Source organism: Vanacampus margaritifer, chromosome 5 (genome assembly GCF_051991255.1).
Source record: "Vanacampus margaritifer isolate UIUO_Vmar chromosome 5, RoL_Vmar_1.0, whole genome shotgun sequence".
NCBI classification, from domain to species: Eukaryota; Metazoa; Chordata; class Actinopteri; order Syngnathiformes; family Syngnathidae; genus Vanacampus; species Vanacampus margaritifer.
The window spans coordinates 6,780,386-6,797,500 of NC_135436.1; the positions used below are offsets into that span (position 1 = coordinate 6,780,386).

Below are 17,115 nucleotides of genomic sequence, written 5' to 3' on the forward strand. Positions count from 1 at the left end.
ACCCCTTTCCGGTTTAAATGGTTTTATGACTGCTTGTTGCTAAGCAGAGTTCAAGGGCTTAATCATTATCTCCCACCTTCGTCAATGAAAAAATGTGCATACTTTATGCCAGTCCAGCCCACAAGGCTGTTAGAATTGCATACTGCCTCAGAGAACCTTCAGCAACAGGAAGTATGAGATCGACGTGTGTCAGAAAAGTTCCAGGAGTGGTGTCACTAAAGACATCAACTTCAATTTACCAAGTACAACTTTTCCCCTTAAAAAGAATCCCCAAATAATCCCCCTGGAGTCTAACACTCATTCCCGGCTGGCCTTATGCTTTCATGCATTGCTGCGGGGGATTCTTCTGGCATCCTCAGCATTCCGGTCGTCACTCGCATCTTGATGTTGTCCACGTCTTCAAAATGTGTCCCCTTGATAGCCCTTCTTGAGCTTGGGAATGAGAGAAAATCACATGATGCAACCAGGACATTAAGGGCTAGAGATTGCTCCTTGTGTGGAGGCGCGTGGTGAAGAAGCCATGAGTTGTATTGTCACAACTGTCACTTCTTCTCGTGCACTTAATGAGAAAAACACAGCCAGATCTCTTTGTCAAAGTCCTGGTTGATAGTGGGATCGTCATAGTTTGGGTTTGAAAGATAACTTCAGTGACACCAGTGTAGACCTTTTCTGATAAACCTCATACTGTATAGACATTTCACAAATGAATCACTGATATTGTCACCCTTCAGTGAAGTTTAACTAAATTTAATTCTTGTCACTAGTGTAGTCAATGCAATTTTGTTGTAGGTACTAGATAAATGATATAATCAAAATCGCTACGGTTGCTTATAAATACCATAAATTTACATAAAATGGAGAGGCGTGCTCGTCGCAAAAACTATTCATTAATCCTATTCCTACTAATAACTGTACTCTTCTCCCCAGGTCAGTCACAGATCCCAGAGATGGAAAGCGAGTTGCCCTCAAAAAGATGCCCAATGTCTTCCAAAACCTTGTTTCTTGCAAGAGGGTATTTCGAGAACTGAAGATGCTATGTTTCTTTAAACATGAAAATGTAAGTATGACACATTTAATTAATAATAAACAAACAAACATTAGCATGAACAGTAAATATTAAACAGAAGTACTTGATAGCAAATAAAATAAAATAAAAATAAGGAGTTTACATTAATGTGCACTCCTTCACCAATCACATATTTATATTGTGCTGTTATACTGCACAAAATTCAATGGTGTAACTGAGCCAGCACGATTTGCCATCTAAAGCCTGGCCAACATACTGTATAACTGTTATTTTAAATGCGAGAGAATCCGCACGTTGTAATACATTCCGGTATTTAAACAAATCATGGATGTTCTTACTGATCTTGTAGTGAGTTGTGTTCTTGAAATGACCAACACAGCACATCACACACTTGCATCTGGCTCAAACTCGTCCTAGTCGTCTTTGTATATGTAGATCAGGCATTGCAGCAAAAGTCATGGTACGCAAAGATTAAAGGTGGGGTCAAAATGGACTCCTCCCATGGCTCAACAGATACTAGCTCAACGTTCAACGCCCCCTGCCTCTGACCGCACTCAGCCCAGCAGCGGTAGCTTGCTGTACTGCAGCAGAGGGTGTCTGTACATTACTGATCCGAGACTGTGCGCCGACAGAGATAATTAGCTTGCATCACGGTTAGTCGTGTCATACCTGGTGTGGAGAAAAAAAGAAAACGGCATTCGCCTTTTGGCTTAGCTTCACCTATTTCCCGGTGTAAATATAAGGATATAAGAAAAGTTTGACCCTCGTTCTATATTGCCGAGTTACACTTGTCAATGTGACTTAGCATGGCTTGGGGGTTGATGATAAAATCACCATCACACATTAACAGAAGCCCAGAGGGTTTGATTGAGAAGGATTTCATGTGTATACATCCAGTGTTCATGAAGTGTTCATTTCTGAATGGAAACTTTGGACCCTCCCTTTAAAAGGCTAGGAAAGAGATAAAGTTGATGAGCAGGGTACCCTATTTAAATTGGTATGTACCTAATACACAGTATAAGTGATTTTTGTGAGTGTGTGAATTATAAATAGGGCTGTGCATGAATCAGCGGTGACTCAAACTGATATGTGAAAATGAACGCCCAATCAAAATTTTTGAATTTCAGTGAGAATAACTCCTAGCATATTGTCGTGTGTACTAGTTGTCACAGGAATGTGTGAATATACTCAACGTATGTGAAACGGAGGCTTGGCAAAGCACTTTGGACAACATATAGAGAAACTAAAGTGCTATATAAGTGCACTCCATTTACAATTATTTATCAAATTTAATTTGTCTTTTTTTGGGGGACTCTGACGTTATTTTCGATAAATGTACAATTGGTAACCCATTCGAGTTGATTCGGGATTCACTGCTTAAACGATATATAATAGCGAAGATGGATTTTGTGTGCAAGCATATTAATTAACAAAGACTACTTGACATGAATAATGTCTTAGCAAGAATTATTTCAGTGTAAATGCAAAAAATGTTGATAATTTTTAACTTTTACTATAAAGTTATTGCTGACTAAAGAAAAAACCCAATATCAGAACTAGAACTGCGAGCAGCTATAATAGGCCCTCGCAGCCAGGGGCCACTTTGGTGTACTGGCATGTTAAAAAAATCGGACATTCGTAGCTCACTTCCTGTTCATTTTAGCATATGGCTAAAATAGACTTTTTTGTAGGTCTTGGGCTCCCTCATATACCCAATTATTTTTGTAGATCTTGCTTAAATGTACAACCAGGCTGCTTTGTTAAAAATTTCAAGGGGGTGCTAGTGAGTAATTTTTGTAAAAATGGCATAATACACGATTGCTCATTTTGCCAGACCAGATGTGTGTGCCAAGTTTCAGGAGTTATAGTGCATGTTTAGGCCTTCAAAATCGGCGTTGCTTTCTTGGCAAAAAATTCCTTGCCACGCCCACAGTGATTCGCGAAAACGCACAAACTTCGTTTTGTGACATCATGAAAGCCTAAACACTCTTCTGAGCAAATATAAGGTAGATCCAGTTAAAGTGGTTGGATTAAAAATGTCGAAGGAAAATTGTAAAAAAAAAAATAATAATTTAAATGCTAGTACACAGGCACAGCCACAGGCGCTACCAGTAAGATGAAATATAAGTTCATAGATGTCTTCAGGACTGGACTGTCATCAAATGTGTGACATTTTGAGACGATAGGATCATCTGGGTCAAGTTAAAGCAGCTTTTATTGTCACGATAAAACATCAGAGTTTGCGGTACCGTAATGGCCACGCCCTTTGGCGAAAAGTTACAATATTGGGTGTGGGGCATGATTAACACCTTAAGGCTTTTCTGACAAAATTTCAACCGGATCCCTTCAACGGTCTCGGTGTAGCAGATAAAGTGGCAATATATGTAGAACCGAATTTATCATAGATGGTTTCAGGCCGTGACTATTAAGATGCATGAGAAGTTTGGGATTTTTGGGAGCTTGTGTAGTGGAGTTATTAAGCATTTCCTCTTTCTGGACAAATTAAATTTGAATATTTGATGCTCCGCCCTCATCATAGAGTATTTCAAAAACTCTAGATTTTTCCCCCAGTTGTTGTCCCAGGTCTTGAGATGATAAATGCCAAGTTTGAAGTCAATCAGATGGAAACTGTTGGCAAGGAGGTAAAAAGTATGACTGTAGTGAATGTGCAAAAAAAAAGGGGCCAAAATAGGACATAAAAAAATGTATAGCTCATTTCCTGTACATTTTTAGCACATGGTCCCAATAGACTTTTTTTGTGCGTCTCGGAGTTTTGCAACTGCCTGCCAATTTTTGTAGCTGCAGGTCAAACGTGCCGGGGATTGGGGTTTTTATTTTTTGTCCTGGGGTTCTAATAGGAGGGGCAAGCTTGGTTTAGATCCAGTCACTGCACATATAAACAGTAATTCAGATGTGGTCTCAACCATGTGTTTTCATGCTCTTTCCTCAGGTGCTCTCTGCTCTTGATATCCTGCAACCGCCACACATTGACTACTTTGAAGAAATGTATCCTTCACAATTACAGTTGCATTGATCTTATCTTTTGCTGGAACTAAAATTTTAAGAAGGATATTTTACAGAGGCTTCGTTAACTACAACGGGCTTATGTTCAGTCTGTTACTTGAAAGTTACTACCTTGAGGTGTCCCTGCTAAAAGTGATTTGTGTCCTGCTTACATGCTCTGGCTAATGTGATCCTCCTGTGGTTTAAGATTTTGGATTAGCTCCAGTATATCACACATGTGATTGACTGATGACCAGGGACATGTGGTCTGGTTAGGCAGGAGAGGCGCAACCTACCTGTCCCCTTCCCCTTCCACAACATGTTTTACTGCTTAAGTAACCAGCCGAAGCTCGTTGCGAGCTGCGACCTCTGAATCATGATGTGTTGCTCCACTTGAACGCACGTGCGTCTAGCAACTCAAACCAATGGACCATCTCAGGGGTTGATTCTCAGTTTTGCTGTTTAATGTGTTTTAATGAGATAAAATATGCTAATTTTGCCTGCAAACTGCAATGCGAAAGTGCTTATTTCGAGTGTTGGCACACGGCGGCTGTGGATGTGCGGTGACTAAGATTCATTTGGGGTGGTTTGGATGCTTAGTCTGGTGGAGGGGGCAAGAAAAGCCTGGCGGGCCGCCAGGTTAATAAAATGCTGGTGGAAACCTAAGTAACCTCAGCCCTACCCCAACAAACAAACTACAGTACAGTACACTAATGTGCCATTTTAGTCATCTGGTCTGTGCGTTACATTTATTTTCTTTATCAATCCAATAATGTCAATGATTTCATTAAAACAGCTGAATTGCTATACATGGGCGAGAAGGGAACAGAGGCTTTGTACTTTGAGTACCTCCAGTGACTACACACACATGAATTGCTGACAGTTGGCGAGCTTTCACACAAGAGACATTGCTTATTTGCCATTATATCACCAATATAGATGTTGAATCACACATGCTGACTGACCTTCAACAGTTTTTCAATATATTTAATGAATGATAATAATTATTCTTTCTATCAGTCAGAAAAGCGACTCACAGTCCACAATGCAGCCCAGAAAGTACCGTGCCATTGTCAGCATATGGCAGTGCTGTGCTCAATCTGTGTAATGCGTAGAAGAAGTGCGGCATTCTTCCCATAGACATACATAAACACTAGAGCAAGCCTCGGCTGGTTGAGAAAACTCCATTCACTATTGAATTAACTGTGTTTAGCTCCAATAAATTCATCATAATTTGTTGAATTCTTTACCGATTTTGACACAGATTGGTTTGTTATAAACATAAGACATGCCGTTATACTGTACAGACACGTAGGTAATTTTATAACCGGAGCTTTCATAGCTAACCTTGCCTGCAAGATGAATTCTCGCGGGATTTGTGAGTTTACAAACCCCCGAGAATCCATCTTGTATTCAGCCCGCTGATTGTCAGCCATCCGAACCACCAGTGGTCCGGATGGGTCACAAAGCAAAATTGTGTTTAGGGTGCGGTTTGTATGGCTGTGACGAAGACAAGAAGCACCGAGGCTGTGTGAAACAAACAAACCTCACATGGATGAATGCATGGACGCTGCAAAATTCCTCACAGCTTCTTGTTGAATGAAGACCAGCGAGAGGCGCTTCATGCATTTTTAGCTGGTAAAGATGTTGTTTTTTTCCCCCACCTACGATGACGACGATGACATTTTCAACCGCTGCCATGATTAGTTAAAAGTTAGTTTGATAGATGTGCACAAGTTGCCGCATTGCCCACTCAGCCAATTGTCCACCTCTGGTCAGTGGAGCACCCCTTAGAGCCAGGCTTGGAGGTGGGGCTCAATGGCGAGCGCCTGGGTGTCGGCGTCGGGTCTGCGGCAATGGACGGAGAGGGTCATTTAATCGAGTTGGTCACCATTTTGACTAAGCTCGGAATTGTCAATTGATTTGAGATAGAAATGTATTGTGCTCTGTTAGCACATCTTTTTATATTATTCTTAAGACCATGTGGTAGTGTTTGTCCATCATTAGCAATGTCTGTATAAAATGAATGGATAACACACTATGGGGTAGACAGACAAACATTCACACTCAGATTCACACCCGTTGCATGGTGAGAACTGAGCCTGCAGCTACTGCTGTAAGGCCAGTGATAGTGACACTATTCTGTCCGTGACATATCTAAAAATATTAAAGGGGAAGTCAACTTAAAAAACATTCTTTACAATAGTATGTTCTATGTCCCTTAATATTTTATTTGTGGAATATATGATCTATGTAGCAAAATCCGCAATAAATTTTGTGTAACTGCACTAAAAATTTGGTCGTATAAATATACACCAGTAAAAGTGATGCATTCCCTAATTCATACTCTAACTTTCACCAGTTAATTAGACCCATTCTATACCGCTTATCCTCATTAGGGTAGTGAGTGCACTGGAGCCTATCTCTGCTGACTTGGGCAAAAGATGGGGTATACACCCTGGACTGGTTACCACCCAATCACAATATTCACATTCACACCCAAGACCAATTTAGAGTCCTCAATGAACTTAACATTCATGTTTTTGGAATACCAGGAAAAAACACAAGCAAGCACTGGGGAGCGCATGCAAACACCACACAGGAAGGCTGAAGCCCGGATGCAAAACCCCGGATGTGCTAACCACTTGACCCTTTTACGATACGATACGATACGATATACTTTTATTTTCCCCGTGGGGAACTCTTTCCTACTAAACAAACTGAATTTCATTAGTATTTGAAAAATGCCAACACATAAATTGGATGTTGGACAGATTATAGTACTTTTGTTCATTATTTGGGTGACAGTGGCCTGTCCAAGGGTGAATGTTAAAAGAATAGACGTATTCTCTTGTTGGATAATAAGGTTTGGCTGCCTTGTGCTTTTATGCTCTCGGTTATGTTTTCCATTTTGCCTTAACTTCCCATCGACCAGATATGTAGTGACTGAACTGATGCAAAGTGACCTCCATAAGATCATCGTGTCACCACAGCCCCTTAGCTCAGACCACGCCAAAGTTTTTCTCTATCAGATTCTACGAGGTAGCATGTTGTATGAGTGCTTCTAAATACAGTACTGCACTGCGGATCTGTTTTAACATGCCATTGTTGTGATCAACTATCACCAGGACTGAAGTACCTTCATTCTGCTGGCATTCTTCACCGAGACATTAAACCTGGCAACCTCCTGGTCAACAGCAACTGTGTACTGAAGGTGTGTTGGCATGTGACATTAATTATAAGAGACAAGGAATAGTGAAGCCAGTTCTGTTATTTTCTTCTTTCAATTGATAGTTTTTATTTCTGTAGAGCACTTTGTGTTGCATTTTTAATGTATGAAAAATGCTAAACAAGGTTTGATTTGATTAGATGAGAGATCAACAGCTCAGATTTTATTTCCTGGTACAGTATTTCTATCTGGATCTGATACATAATTTAGTAGACATCATGATAATAAAACCGCAATTATTTTAGCTGTTCAAAAGTATTGGAATAGATGGACTTAAAATAGATGAATGCTTCCTAACCACGTATAAATTGTTGGCTTTGTACTTTTACAGTATTCAGAGGCGGGCAATATACATATTTTTGTTGGTCCGTCATTTGTCGGCACTCTGGTCCCTCTTCCGTCAACGTCAGTCCACCATTTTTATCAAGTGGAAACAACCTGTAATCGTCAGTCTGCCATTTTATTTTACCCACTCTTCCTTTGTCACTTTGCCACCGCTATTTTAGGACCGACCGACAAAAGTGGGGATTCCGTCAGTCCGTCACGCTAAGTGGAAAAAAAAAAAAAAAAGCACTGAGACTCCACTTAGTCGACTGTTTCCAAGTAAATTCACAATATAAACAATTCACATTGAGGTGAAACACATCATTAAACTAGTTAGCATACTAGCCGTAGCCGCAAGAGCATAAACTGGCGTGACATCACACACGAGCATACACACACATTTACAATCAGTGTAACCCACAAAAAATCCAAAATTCCATCACAAGACAACACTGCCGTGTGTCCTGTTTCTCTCTCTCAATTTTTTTTTAAACATTTTATCCAAATTTCTATCCGTTTATTCTAGGATAACAGGACATTATTTCAAATTGACAGTGCAGAAAATGCTGTCACTAATTATTATGATTCAGTTACTTGTCTGGTCTGTAACGTGCAGCGTTAATGGTGGTATCTCACTGAGTGACGCATGCTTGAGAAGGTGTGCACAGTAGCACAAGTAACAAATTTTGTTTTTTTCCTAAGGGTTCCAGCAATGTTAAGTCTGTCTGTCTCTCCATCTCGCGATCTTTCTCTCTCTCACACTATTTCTCTCTCGCACCCTTTCTCTCTCGCAATCTCTCCCTCTTGCACAATCTCTCTCTCCCGCACTCTCTCTCTATCGCTCTCTCTCTAACCCATTGGCATTACAGTGCTAGCTTTTTCAGTTGTTATTGTTTGTGTTGGGGCTACACCAGAAGATGCCCAGTGATTGCCAAGAAGAATGGGTAGGCCAAGAAATTTGGAATTTGCAAGAAAATGCAGAGATAAGCCTCAACATTTGTGGAACAATATTAAGTTTATATTAATGCTAATAGATGAACCTTTACCAAATTGATAGAAAAGAAAAATACATGATATGCTTAAGATCTTACAAGCTGATCTTCTGGGACTGCTTCAATTATCTCCATGGCTTTCACACATGATAAGAGCAGCAGTGAACTCGGAAAACTATAGGTTTTTATACTCACTATTTGTTTTCTAGTTTCACTCTATTTCATAACTGTTGTAAACTTGTAATACTTTTGCTAACATAAAAAGTTAGGGATTACATTTCCCTGTATATCAGAATCAGTTGCGACAACCTGGAAATCAAAGCTGGTTCTTGTTGATGTTTCAAATCCAAATGTTGCGAAAATAATGGATTGAAACTTCTCTTATCTTCTATTTTCTATCTATTATTCTATTCTATTTCAGATCTGTGATTTTGGCCTGGCACGAGTGGAGGAGACTGATGAGTCGCGGCACATGACTCAGGAAGTAGTGACACAATACTACCGGGCACCGGAGATCCTGATGGGAAGCCGTCACTACTCCAACTCCATCGATATCTGGTCTGTGGGCTGTATCTTTGCTGAGCTCCTGGGGCGAAGAATTCTTTTTCAAGCCCAGAGTCCCATCCAACAGGTAAACGATGGAAATCAATATACAGTTAGGCCCAGTTTGGACAGTGAAGCAAGTTTGTTGTTCTACCTGTTGATGAAAACATATTTAGGATACAATCATATAATCAAGATAGAATTAAAGTACAGACTCTCAGCTGTAATTTGAGAGTATTCACATCCAAATTGGAGCAAGGGTTTAGGAATTATAGCTCTTTAATATGTAGCCGTCTTATTTTCAAGGGACCAAAAGTAATTGGACAATTGACTCAGAAGGCTGCAATAAAAAGGCTGCATGGGCTCTTCCCCCATTAACCCCTTGAATTAAAGTTTAAAGTCTGCACTTCAATTTTGTTGTAATTGTTTCCGTTTAAATCGAAACTGGGAGCATTGCAGAGCCCAAATCCTGAAAATTGTGTCACTGTCCAAATATTTCTGGGCCTAACTGTATACATTGTGTTCAGTTTATTATGCATATAGATTTGAACTTAAATTGCTAGGTTTTTCCCATCTGTTTAGGTCACTAATATCAATCTAAGACAGGTTTGATTATTTCTCTGAAGAACCTAATGAAATGAAAATTACTGATAAGGTTGTTCCTACAATTTAAGTAAGTCTGTTTTATGCACAATTGGTTGGAAGATTTTTCTGTTGACAAAAAGCACAAAACATTCCAGAATCAAAACACTGGACAGCTCAAGAGAACAAGGTAGTGTTAATGTTTGACTCAGAGAGAAAATTGGCTGCAAGCAGTTACATTGAAGCTGCTGGAGTTGTAAGAAGCTCTCCATGCAAGATCCTCTTAATGCTTGTTGTCACGTATGAAGGTGTACTTTGGCCACTTGAATGCTCGCAATGAGAAATGTTTGCAATGGGTTCAGAAATGCATGACGACTCTTTTTTTTATGAGGAGAAGTGAAGGTGTCAAAAATACTATTGAAGCTTTCACTGCTGGGCTATAAAGGGACCAAGTCTCATGGTGTGACCCCCATCATCCCCTCCCGTAAACTCTATTTAAATCCACTCTTAAAAGGAAGTCAATGCACAGGCTGAACAATTTATCATAAAAAAAAAAAAATATCAAAATCAAAATTGGGATTCAAGACTACGCCATCACATGATCGTCAAAGCTTCTTTTTTTCTTCTTTTCAGCACTCCTGACTAATCCAGAATTTATTGTGTCAACTATCTCACACATGAACACCGTGTCCCTCCTCTCTTGGAAATCTCACCGATCAGAAGCAGCATGCTATTGACATGCCATGCAAACCAATCAGCTTGTAAGCCAACGTGCGCCATACAGAGGCACAAATATGGGTGCAAGTGAAAGCTTACAAGCTGTGCTCCTCCCATGGTGTTTATCCTCTCCTCTCTAAGTAACTAATCCTCGCCTCTGTGGCGACAAAGAAGCTACACTTACAATTAGCATCGTTATCACTAGAAGCAGACGAGGAGTAGCCTAAGGTTGGTATCTCACTGAGCGGCGCAGGCTTGCGAGGGTGCGCGGATGTAGTGTTGGTATTTCGTCAGGTTTCGTTCAAGACCAAAATGTTGCAAAGAACTCCTCACAAACCATTTTTATGTCTAGACCTCTACTAGGCCTCTCCTAAACCTTGATTTTGCTTTGTTTAAGCTATACAGACTTGTTGATGTGTTTTCAATCTTTGTTTTGGTGCAGAACTCAAATGCACTTCAGCTTGAGGTCACAAACTGTTAGCCAAACACTCTCCCTCAGGATTTTCTAGTAATGAGCAGAATTTTTGGTTCCATCAATCACAAAGTCATCCAGGTCCTGAACTAGATAGGCAGCCCCAGATCATCACAGTCCAACCACCATGTTTGACTGATGTTGTGATGTACTTTTTCTGAAATGCTATGTTCCATTTAAGCCCGATGTAATCAGAAACACGCCTTCCAAAAAGGTAAACTTAGGTTTTGTCAGTCCATACAATATTCTGTCAAAAGTCTTGGGAATCATTCAGATGTGTTTTGCAAAAGTAAGATGAGCCGTTGTTTTTTTGGGTAGCAGTGGTTCTCGCCTTGGAACTCTTCCATGGGTGTCATTTTTGCCCATTCTCTTCCTCATTGAGTCATGAGTACTGTCGTGAACTGGGGCCAGTAGACTATATTCAGTCCCAGTCTAAACTAGACTAAACTCTACATTTGGAAGAGTAAAATATTCACACACAAAAAGAATCCCTCAAAGATTAAGGAACGATCACAGAACCTTTACGTTGGAAGATGGCCAATCAAACCGCTGAGCCATGCCGGTCTTGCTGTGTGTCAGTATATCTCTGGTGTCAGTGTCAGGTGGAATCCTCCTACCTTCGACCATTGTTGGTCGTCTTTTGGACACACCAGAAATGTAATCCAAAAGTAGATGTGGCATAGCTCAAGTGATAGAGTTCCTGTCTCCCACACTGAAGGTTGTGGGATTGTACCTGAATCCTTGAGTGATTTATTATTATTATTATTATTTATTATATATAATATTTTACTCTCTTCCGGGTGTAAAGTTTGCTCTGTTTAGACTGGGACCAGATAAAGTCTTTTTTTTTTTTGAGTAGAATTTACTAAATATACTGTGTAGTGTCCTGGGTTCCTTTGTGTCCTGGCTGTCGCTATGCTTTTGGGGCCATTTCTGTTGGCTGGCCACTCCTGGGAAGGTTCACAACTGTTTCATGCGTTCTCCATTTGTGGATAATGGTTCTCACTGTGATTCGCTGGAGTCCTCAAGATTAATGACAATGGATGATCTTTTGGTCAACTTCATTTTGTCATACAGGTTCTATTTAGGGTTTTCTTGATCAAACAGGTCTGGCGGTAATCCGGTTTGGATGTGGTCATTGAAAATGAACTGAAAGATGTGATTAGCCAGAATAAATAAAAGTTGGCCAAGGACTTTTTTTACATAGGTAACTTTGAATAGCTTTTTTTTCTTTCCCCTTTATAAATCAAATCACCATTTAAAAATGACAGTTACGTAGGTAACTAAAATAGAACTGCATTTTATGTTTACTTAGGTTATCATTGATCGATCTTTACATTTGTTTGATGGTCTTGAACATTAAAGTGGGAAATCTGTACAAAAAAAAGTAAGACTATTCCAGTGGGGCAAATAGTTTTTCATGGCACTGTATCTGATACTAAGATATGGTATTTGTTTTAACACATTGTGTTGTCTCTGTCTAGCTGGACTTGATCACTGACCTGTTGGGGACTCCTTCAATGGAGGCGATGAGGACAGCATGTGAAGGAGCTCGTGCACACATTCTCAGAGGACCGAACAAACAGGTAATCAGGTTGATCTCGTAAGGAATTTGGTCTTCTGACATGCTGAGTTAGTTGTTGAGTCACATGACGTCTATGTTTTGCTAATGACCTTTAGGTGTATTGTCATTCATTGTTCAAGTGTCCAAAGTGCTAGTACAAAAAACAATGATTCAATTTTGTAGAATATAGCACATTCATGGAGGGTGCTGCACATCTCTTTTTTCATTCACCAGCATTACATTATTTGATCATTGTGTGAAGGCTGTGGCCTTGTGTGAAAGGTGTGACCCTCACATGTATGTTATTTCTTTTTTTTTTTTTTTTAATTCTTCCCATTTTTTGGGATCTATCTACTTCCACATAATTCATCTGATTCTCGTCATTCCGATTTTAACATTCCAAATATTCACGGCATTCTTGCTTCCATTTTTCTTATTCCAAATATTCATGCCTTACCCACAATTCTCGATTTTGTACCCTAATTTTCCCCATTCGTTCTTAATGGCAGATTCAACATTACACATTTACATCATTTTAAAGTGGTATTCAAATCATGTAACTCATTCATTTCACTTTAGGGATGATTATTAGTCCATTCCCTACTTAATTCTTCAAACCTTACCTCATACCCTACTTGATTCTTAACACCTTACCCCTTTCAGGTTTTCACTCTACAATTTCTACATTTATTCCGATTCAAATCGTTCCAACTTTCAACTTTTGAGTGTTTACCTGTTCACTACTTGGACATTTCTTGATTGATTCAAATCATTTCAACTTCAACATGTTCAGCTATTTACAGCTCATTGTATATCATTCCATGTCACTTATTATACTTCACATCTTTCAATATCATTCCAGATAATTCATGTTTTTTATTCAGCCTCACAGCCTTCACACGCAATTTCTTCAGAAATTGCACATTGTCTCGTTTACTAATTAAATTTATTAAATGATTCATAGTCATTTAAATCAGTGTCATATTTACACTTGTCTTCCCTATGGGGTTGCGACTTTATTCTTTTGGAATTAAGGATTATTTGTGTTCAAGAGGGTGTTGTCATAGGCTTCATTGCTTGTTTGGTAGAAAAACATGCAAGCTTTCACTTATGGTCTTGCAGGCAACGACTGCACTACTGAGAGGAGGATTTAGTGGAGGGTTTGGGCTGCATATAGCATAGGCCTCAAAAGCCAACTGTCTCTCTGACACTGCAATGAAGCCTGAGAACAAACCGGCTGCAACTAGTGTCTCTTGGGGTGACTTGGTGGAGGATGCAGAAATGGATTTCCCGCCTCTTTAATCGGATCTTTGAGGTGAATGGCGAGCCTTCCGGTGTGGAGGATGATGCGGAGGAAACCGACTCAGACCTTCCCGGAGACTAGTGGGCGGAGGACCACCAGCATGCCTTCCTGCTGCTCAGACTTTGCGGCCTCTCCCTTGGAGTGGTGGAAGCCGTGGTGACTTATGAGAATTGTGTGTTGTTGTCACCTGATAATTTGGGAGGCTGTTTCCACTCATCGCAGAAATGGCTGCCCCGTGAGTACAGTGTTTAATTGGGTTTCTTTAGCGTAGTTTAGGTGCTACGAAGGACTCTGCCCACTCTTTTATTAGGGCTGTGCAATTAATCAAAACTACATTGTGATTTTAATATTGACTTCTGTCGATCAAAAAACATTATAATCTGAGAAAAACAATTAATGTGCCACTGCGCTACCCTGAATGTATTGTTGTGCTTGCAGCAAATGTGTGACCTGTATATTACTCTGCTTTCCCTAAACGTACTTTAAGTTGTTTAACTCATTTAAACCCCAAAACCCGTAAATACTTTTTTTAATACTTTGCTCTTCACTCCCAAAAACGTATTTATACGTGTTTATTTTGTTTTTGTTTTTTTAATGGTAGTGCATACAGAAGGCTTTGATGCAGCCTCTGTACTGAAGATAAAAGTTTGAAGCAATGGTAGTTATTAGAAAAAAACGGCCCGCAGATGGCAGCAGAGTATAAAAGATCAACTAGGGCCATGTTGAAAACAAGCTGTTTTACCCACAGTTCTAAGCAGATTTGTGAATAATGATGAAATTTAGCTTTTGAGTAGCACTCAAAAGTTTGTAAACCCTGCAGGCATGGTCAGAATTTTTGTATAAAATATTAAAATAACATTATTAAATGTTTAGTCATACCCAAATCTACAATGCTGACTTTGAAAAGAATGGACTTGAACAAAATAATAATATTGTCATTCATTCTTGAACAAAAGTTGTTGATTTAAGAAAAACTGAGATTTGATGGGTGCAAAAGTATGTGAACCTCCCATTTAATCGGACATTGCACCTCTGTTTGCAATGAAAACTTAATCCAAACACTTTCTTTAGTGACTTATCAGTCTTTCACATCTACTTTGGAGGAATTTTTGCCACTCTTCCTTGCAAAATGCAGCCAACTGAGAGAGGTTGGATGGGCATCTAGCATAAACTGCCCGCTTCAGGTCCCGCCACAGTATTTTGAAATATAAAATTTAAATCAGGATTTTGACTGGGCACATCCAGAACATGAATCTTGTTGTTCTTCAGACATTCCTTGGTTGTATTGCTGGAATGCTTTGGATTATTGTCATGTTGCATGATCCATTGTCTACCAGGCTGTAATTTTACAAAGGACGGCTGCAGGATTTCACAATATTCCTCTGAATTCATGATTCCCTGGACTATGTGGCGTTGTCCAGGAACTGAGGATGTAAAGCCAGCCCAGAACTTAACATTCTCACCACCCTGCTTCACCGTAGGGAGAAGGTTCTTTTGCTGGTATGCAGTGTTGACTTTTCATCAAAACATGACTGTTTTAGTTGTGACCAAACTTCCAAAAAGCTTCAGTCTTGTCCATGTACTCACTGGCAAAGTTGAGATGGGCAGCTGTTATCTTTTTTGTGAGCAGAGGCTTCTACCTAGCAAGCCTTCCATGATAGCCTTGTCGATGGACTTTTCTTCTGATTGTTGAAGTATGCACGTGTCCCAGATGTGATGTTCGAGTTGGCTTTTTACCTGAATTATCATTTTTCTTGTGGTACTTGCTGATATTTTAAAAGGTCGTCCACTTCTAGGCAGGATTGTAGTAATTTTCAGTGTTCTCTAGTTGCAGATGATCTGCTTCACAGTGAAATGAAGCTAAAAATTTTTTTAGATGACTTTATAGCTTTCCCCAGACAGATGTGCTGTCACTACCCACTTCCTGAGGTCCCCTGAGATTTATCTTCCTCTCAGCATGACTGACCTGTATGGGTTCACCTGGGTAAGACTAAAGTGATGTGGTTTTGTCTCGGTTTCAGTCAGTGAGGCACAATTCTTTGCTAAACCTCTCCTTTCATTGGTCCATTTCAGTGGTTAGTTTGGCTACCAACTTGTCCAACCTGATCCTACTTGACTGCTTTTAAGCAATGCAGCTCAGGGTTACTTACTTTTGCACCTACATGAATTGACCAAAAACTCCTTTTATTTAGGTTTTGACTACACAATTGATAAAAAAAAGAACAATGCATTGAATTGATAAACCACCTGTTAAACAAAATCATGTTGAAACAATTGGAAAGTCCAAATTGTTCAAGAGGTTCACAAACTTTTGAGCAACACTGTATATACAGTATATATTTTATATATTGTTGTTTTTATTTTCATTTATATATATATATATATATATATATATATATTTTTTTTTATTTTTTTATTTTGAGGTTGAGTTTATTTGAACATGAAAAAGAATAACAACAAAGCAAAAACACTAAGAGTAATAAACCTACAACAACACAACAAAATAAAATAAAATAGCTACAAAACAAGCAAAATTCAACAAAGCGCACCTAACAATGATTTTCCATGTTCAAAAGGGAGTGGAAAGAAGTTGCAAGACTTATTAAATCCCCTCCCCTCTTAATATTTTCTTAGTTTACATCAATGGTAATTAAATAAAAAATACAAAAATATATTGCTGATTATATATTAATTCGAATTATATTTTTATTTTCACTTTTAGTCATTTATTTATTTATTTAGTCAGTTATTTATTTTGAATTTTGTCAGTTTTGGTCCTCCATAGCTGCCTGGCAGGTTCTCCTCATTCTACAGAGGACCGCTGGAGCACTGACAAAGTGACCTTCAGGTTGTCGGTCGCCTCCCTGATCAAGGCTCTTCTCACCTGATTGCTCAGTTTAGATGGGCAGCCATCCCAAGAGTCCTAGTGGTTTTGAAGTCAGTCATTATGGGATGTAAGGTGTTGAATTATGAGGGTGGAAAAAAAGAAATTATTCTATTTTGGAATGAGGTGCTGTGGAAAAAGGGAAGCGCTGTGAATACTTTCCGGATGGATTGTGTATTATGTTGTATAAGTGCTGAAAGAGGTGCTAGAAGATGGTTAATGTCATGATTTTTGTTTGTTTTTCCAGCCATCCCTTCCTGTTCTTTACACACTGTCCAGTCAAGCGACTCATGAAGCTGTTCACCTTCTCTGCAGGATGCTGGTGTTTGATCCGGTGAGTTATTGTATCCCACCAGATTTGAGTCATTTTTTATATGATTTGTCAAGCACACGTCACTTGAAAGATACATAATTTCAACGTTACCAACTTCCTCACTAGATAGATTTGGTTGTTTTTAGAATGTATGACTCTCCA

The 17,115-nt window shown here is 39.3% G+C and overlaps 1 protein-coding gene across 1 annotated transcript in view; it reads left to right on the top strand.

Annotated features, from left to right (window-relative positions):
- The window catches only part of nlk2 (nemo-like kinase, type 2), a 49,233-nt gene that overhangs the window by 9,111 nt on the left and 23,007 nt on the right, over window positions 1-17,115 (top strand). The window contains exons 2-8 of the mRNA XM_077565845.1: window positions 928-1,057; window positions 3,978-4,033; window positions 6,966-7,072; window positions 7,159-7,244; window positions 8,997-9,206; window positions 12,374-12,475; window positions 16,888-16,974. Of these exons, the coding sequence (XP_077421971.1) occupies window positions 928-1,057; window positions 3,978-4,033; window positions 6,966-7,072; window positions 7,159-7,244; window positions 8,997-9,206; window positions 12,374-12,475; window positions 16,888-16,974 (778 nt within the window). The remainder of the gene's footprint in view (window positions 1-927; window positions 1,058-3,977; window positions 4,034-6,965; window positions 7,073-7,158; window positions 7,245-8,996; window positions 9,207-12,373; window positions 12,476-16,887; window positions 16,975-17,115) is intronic.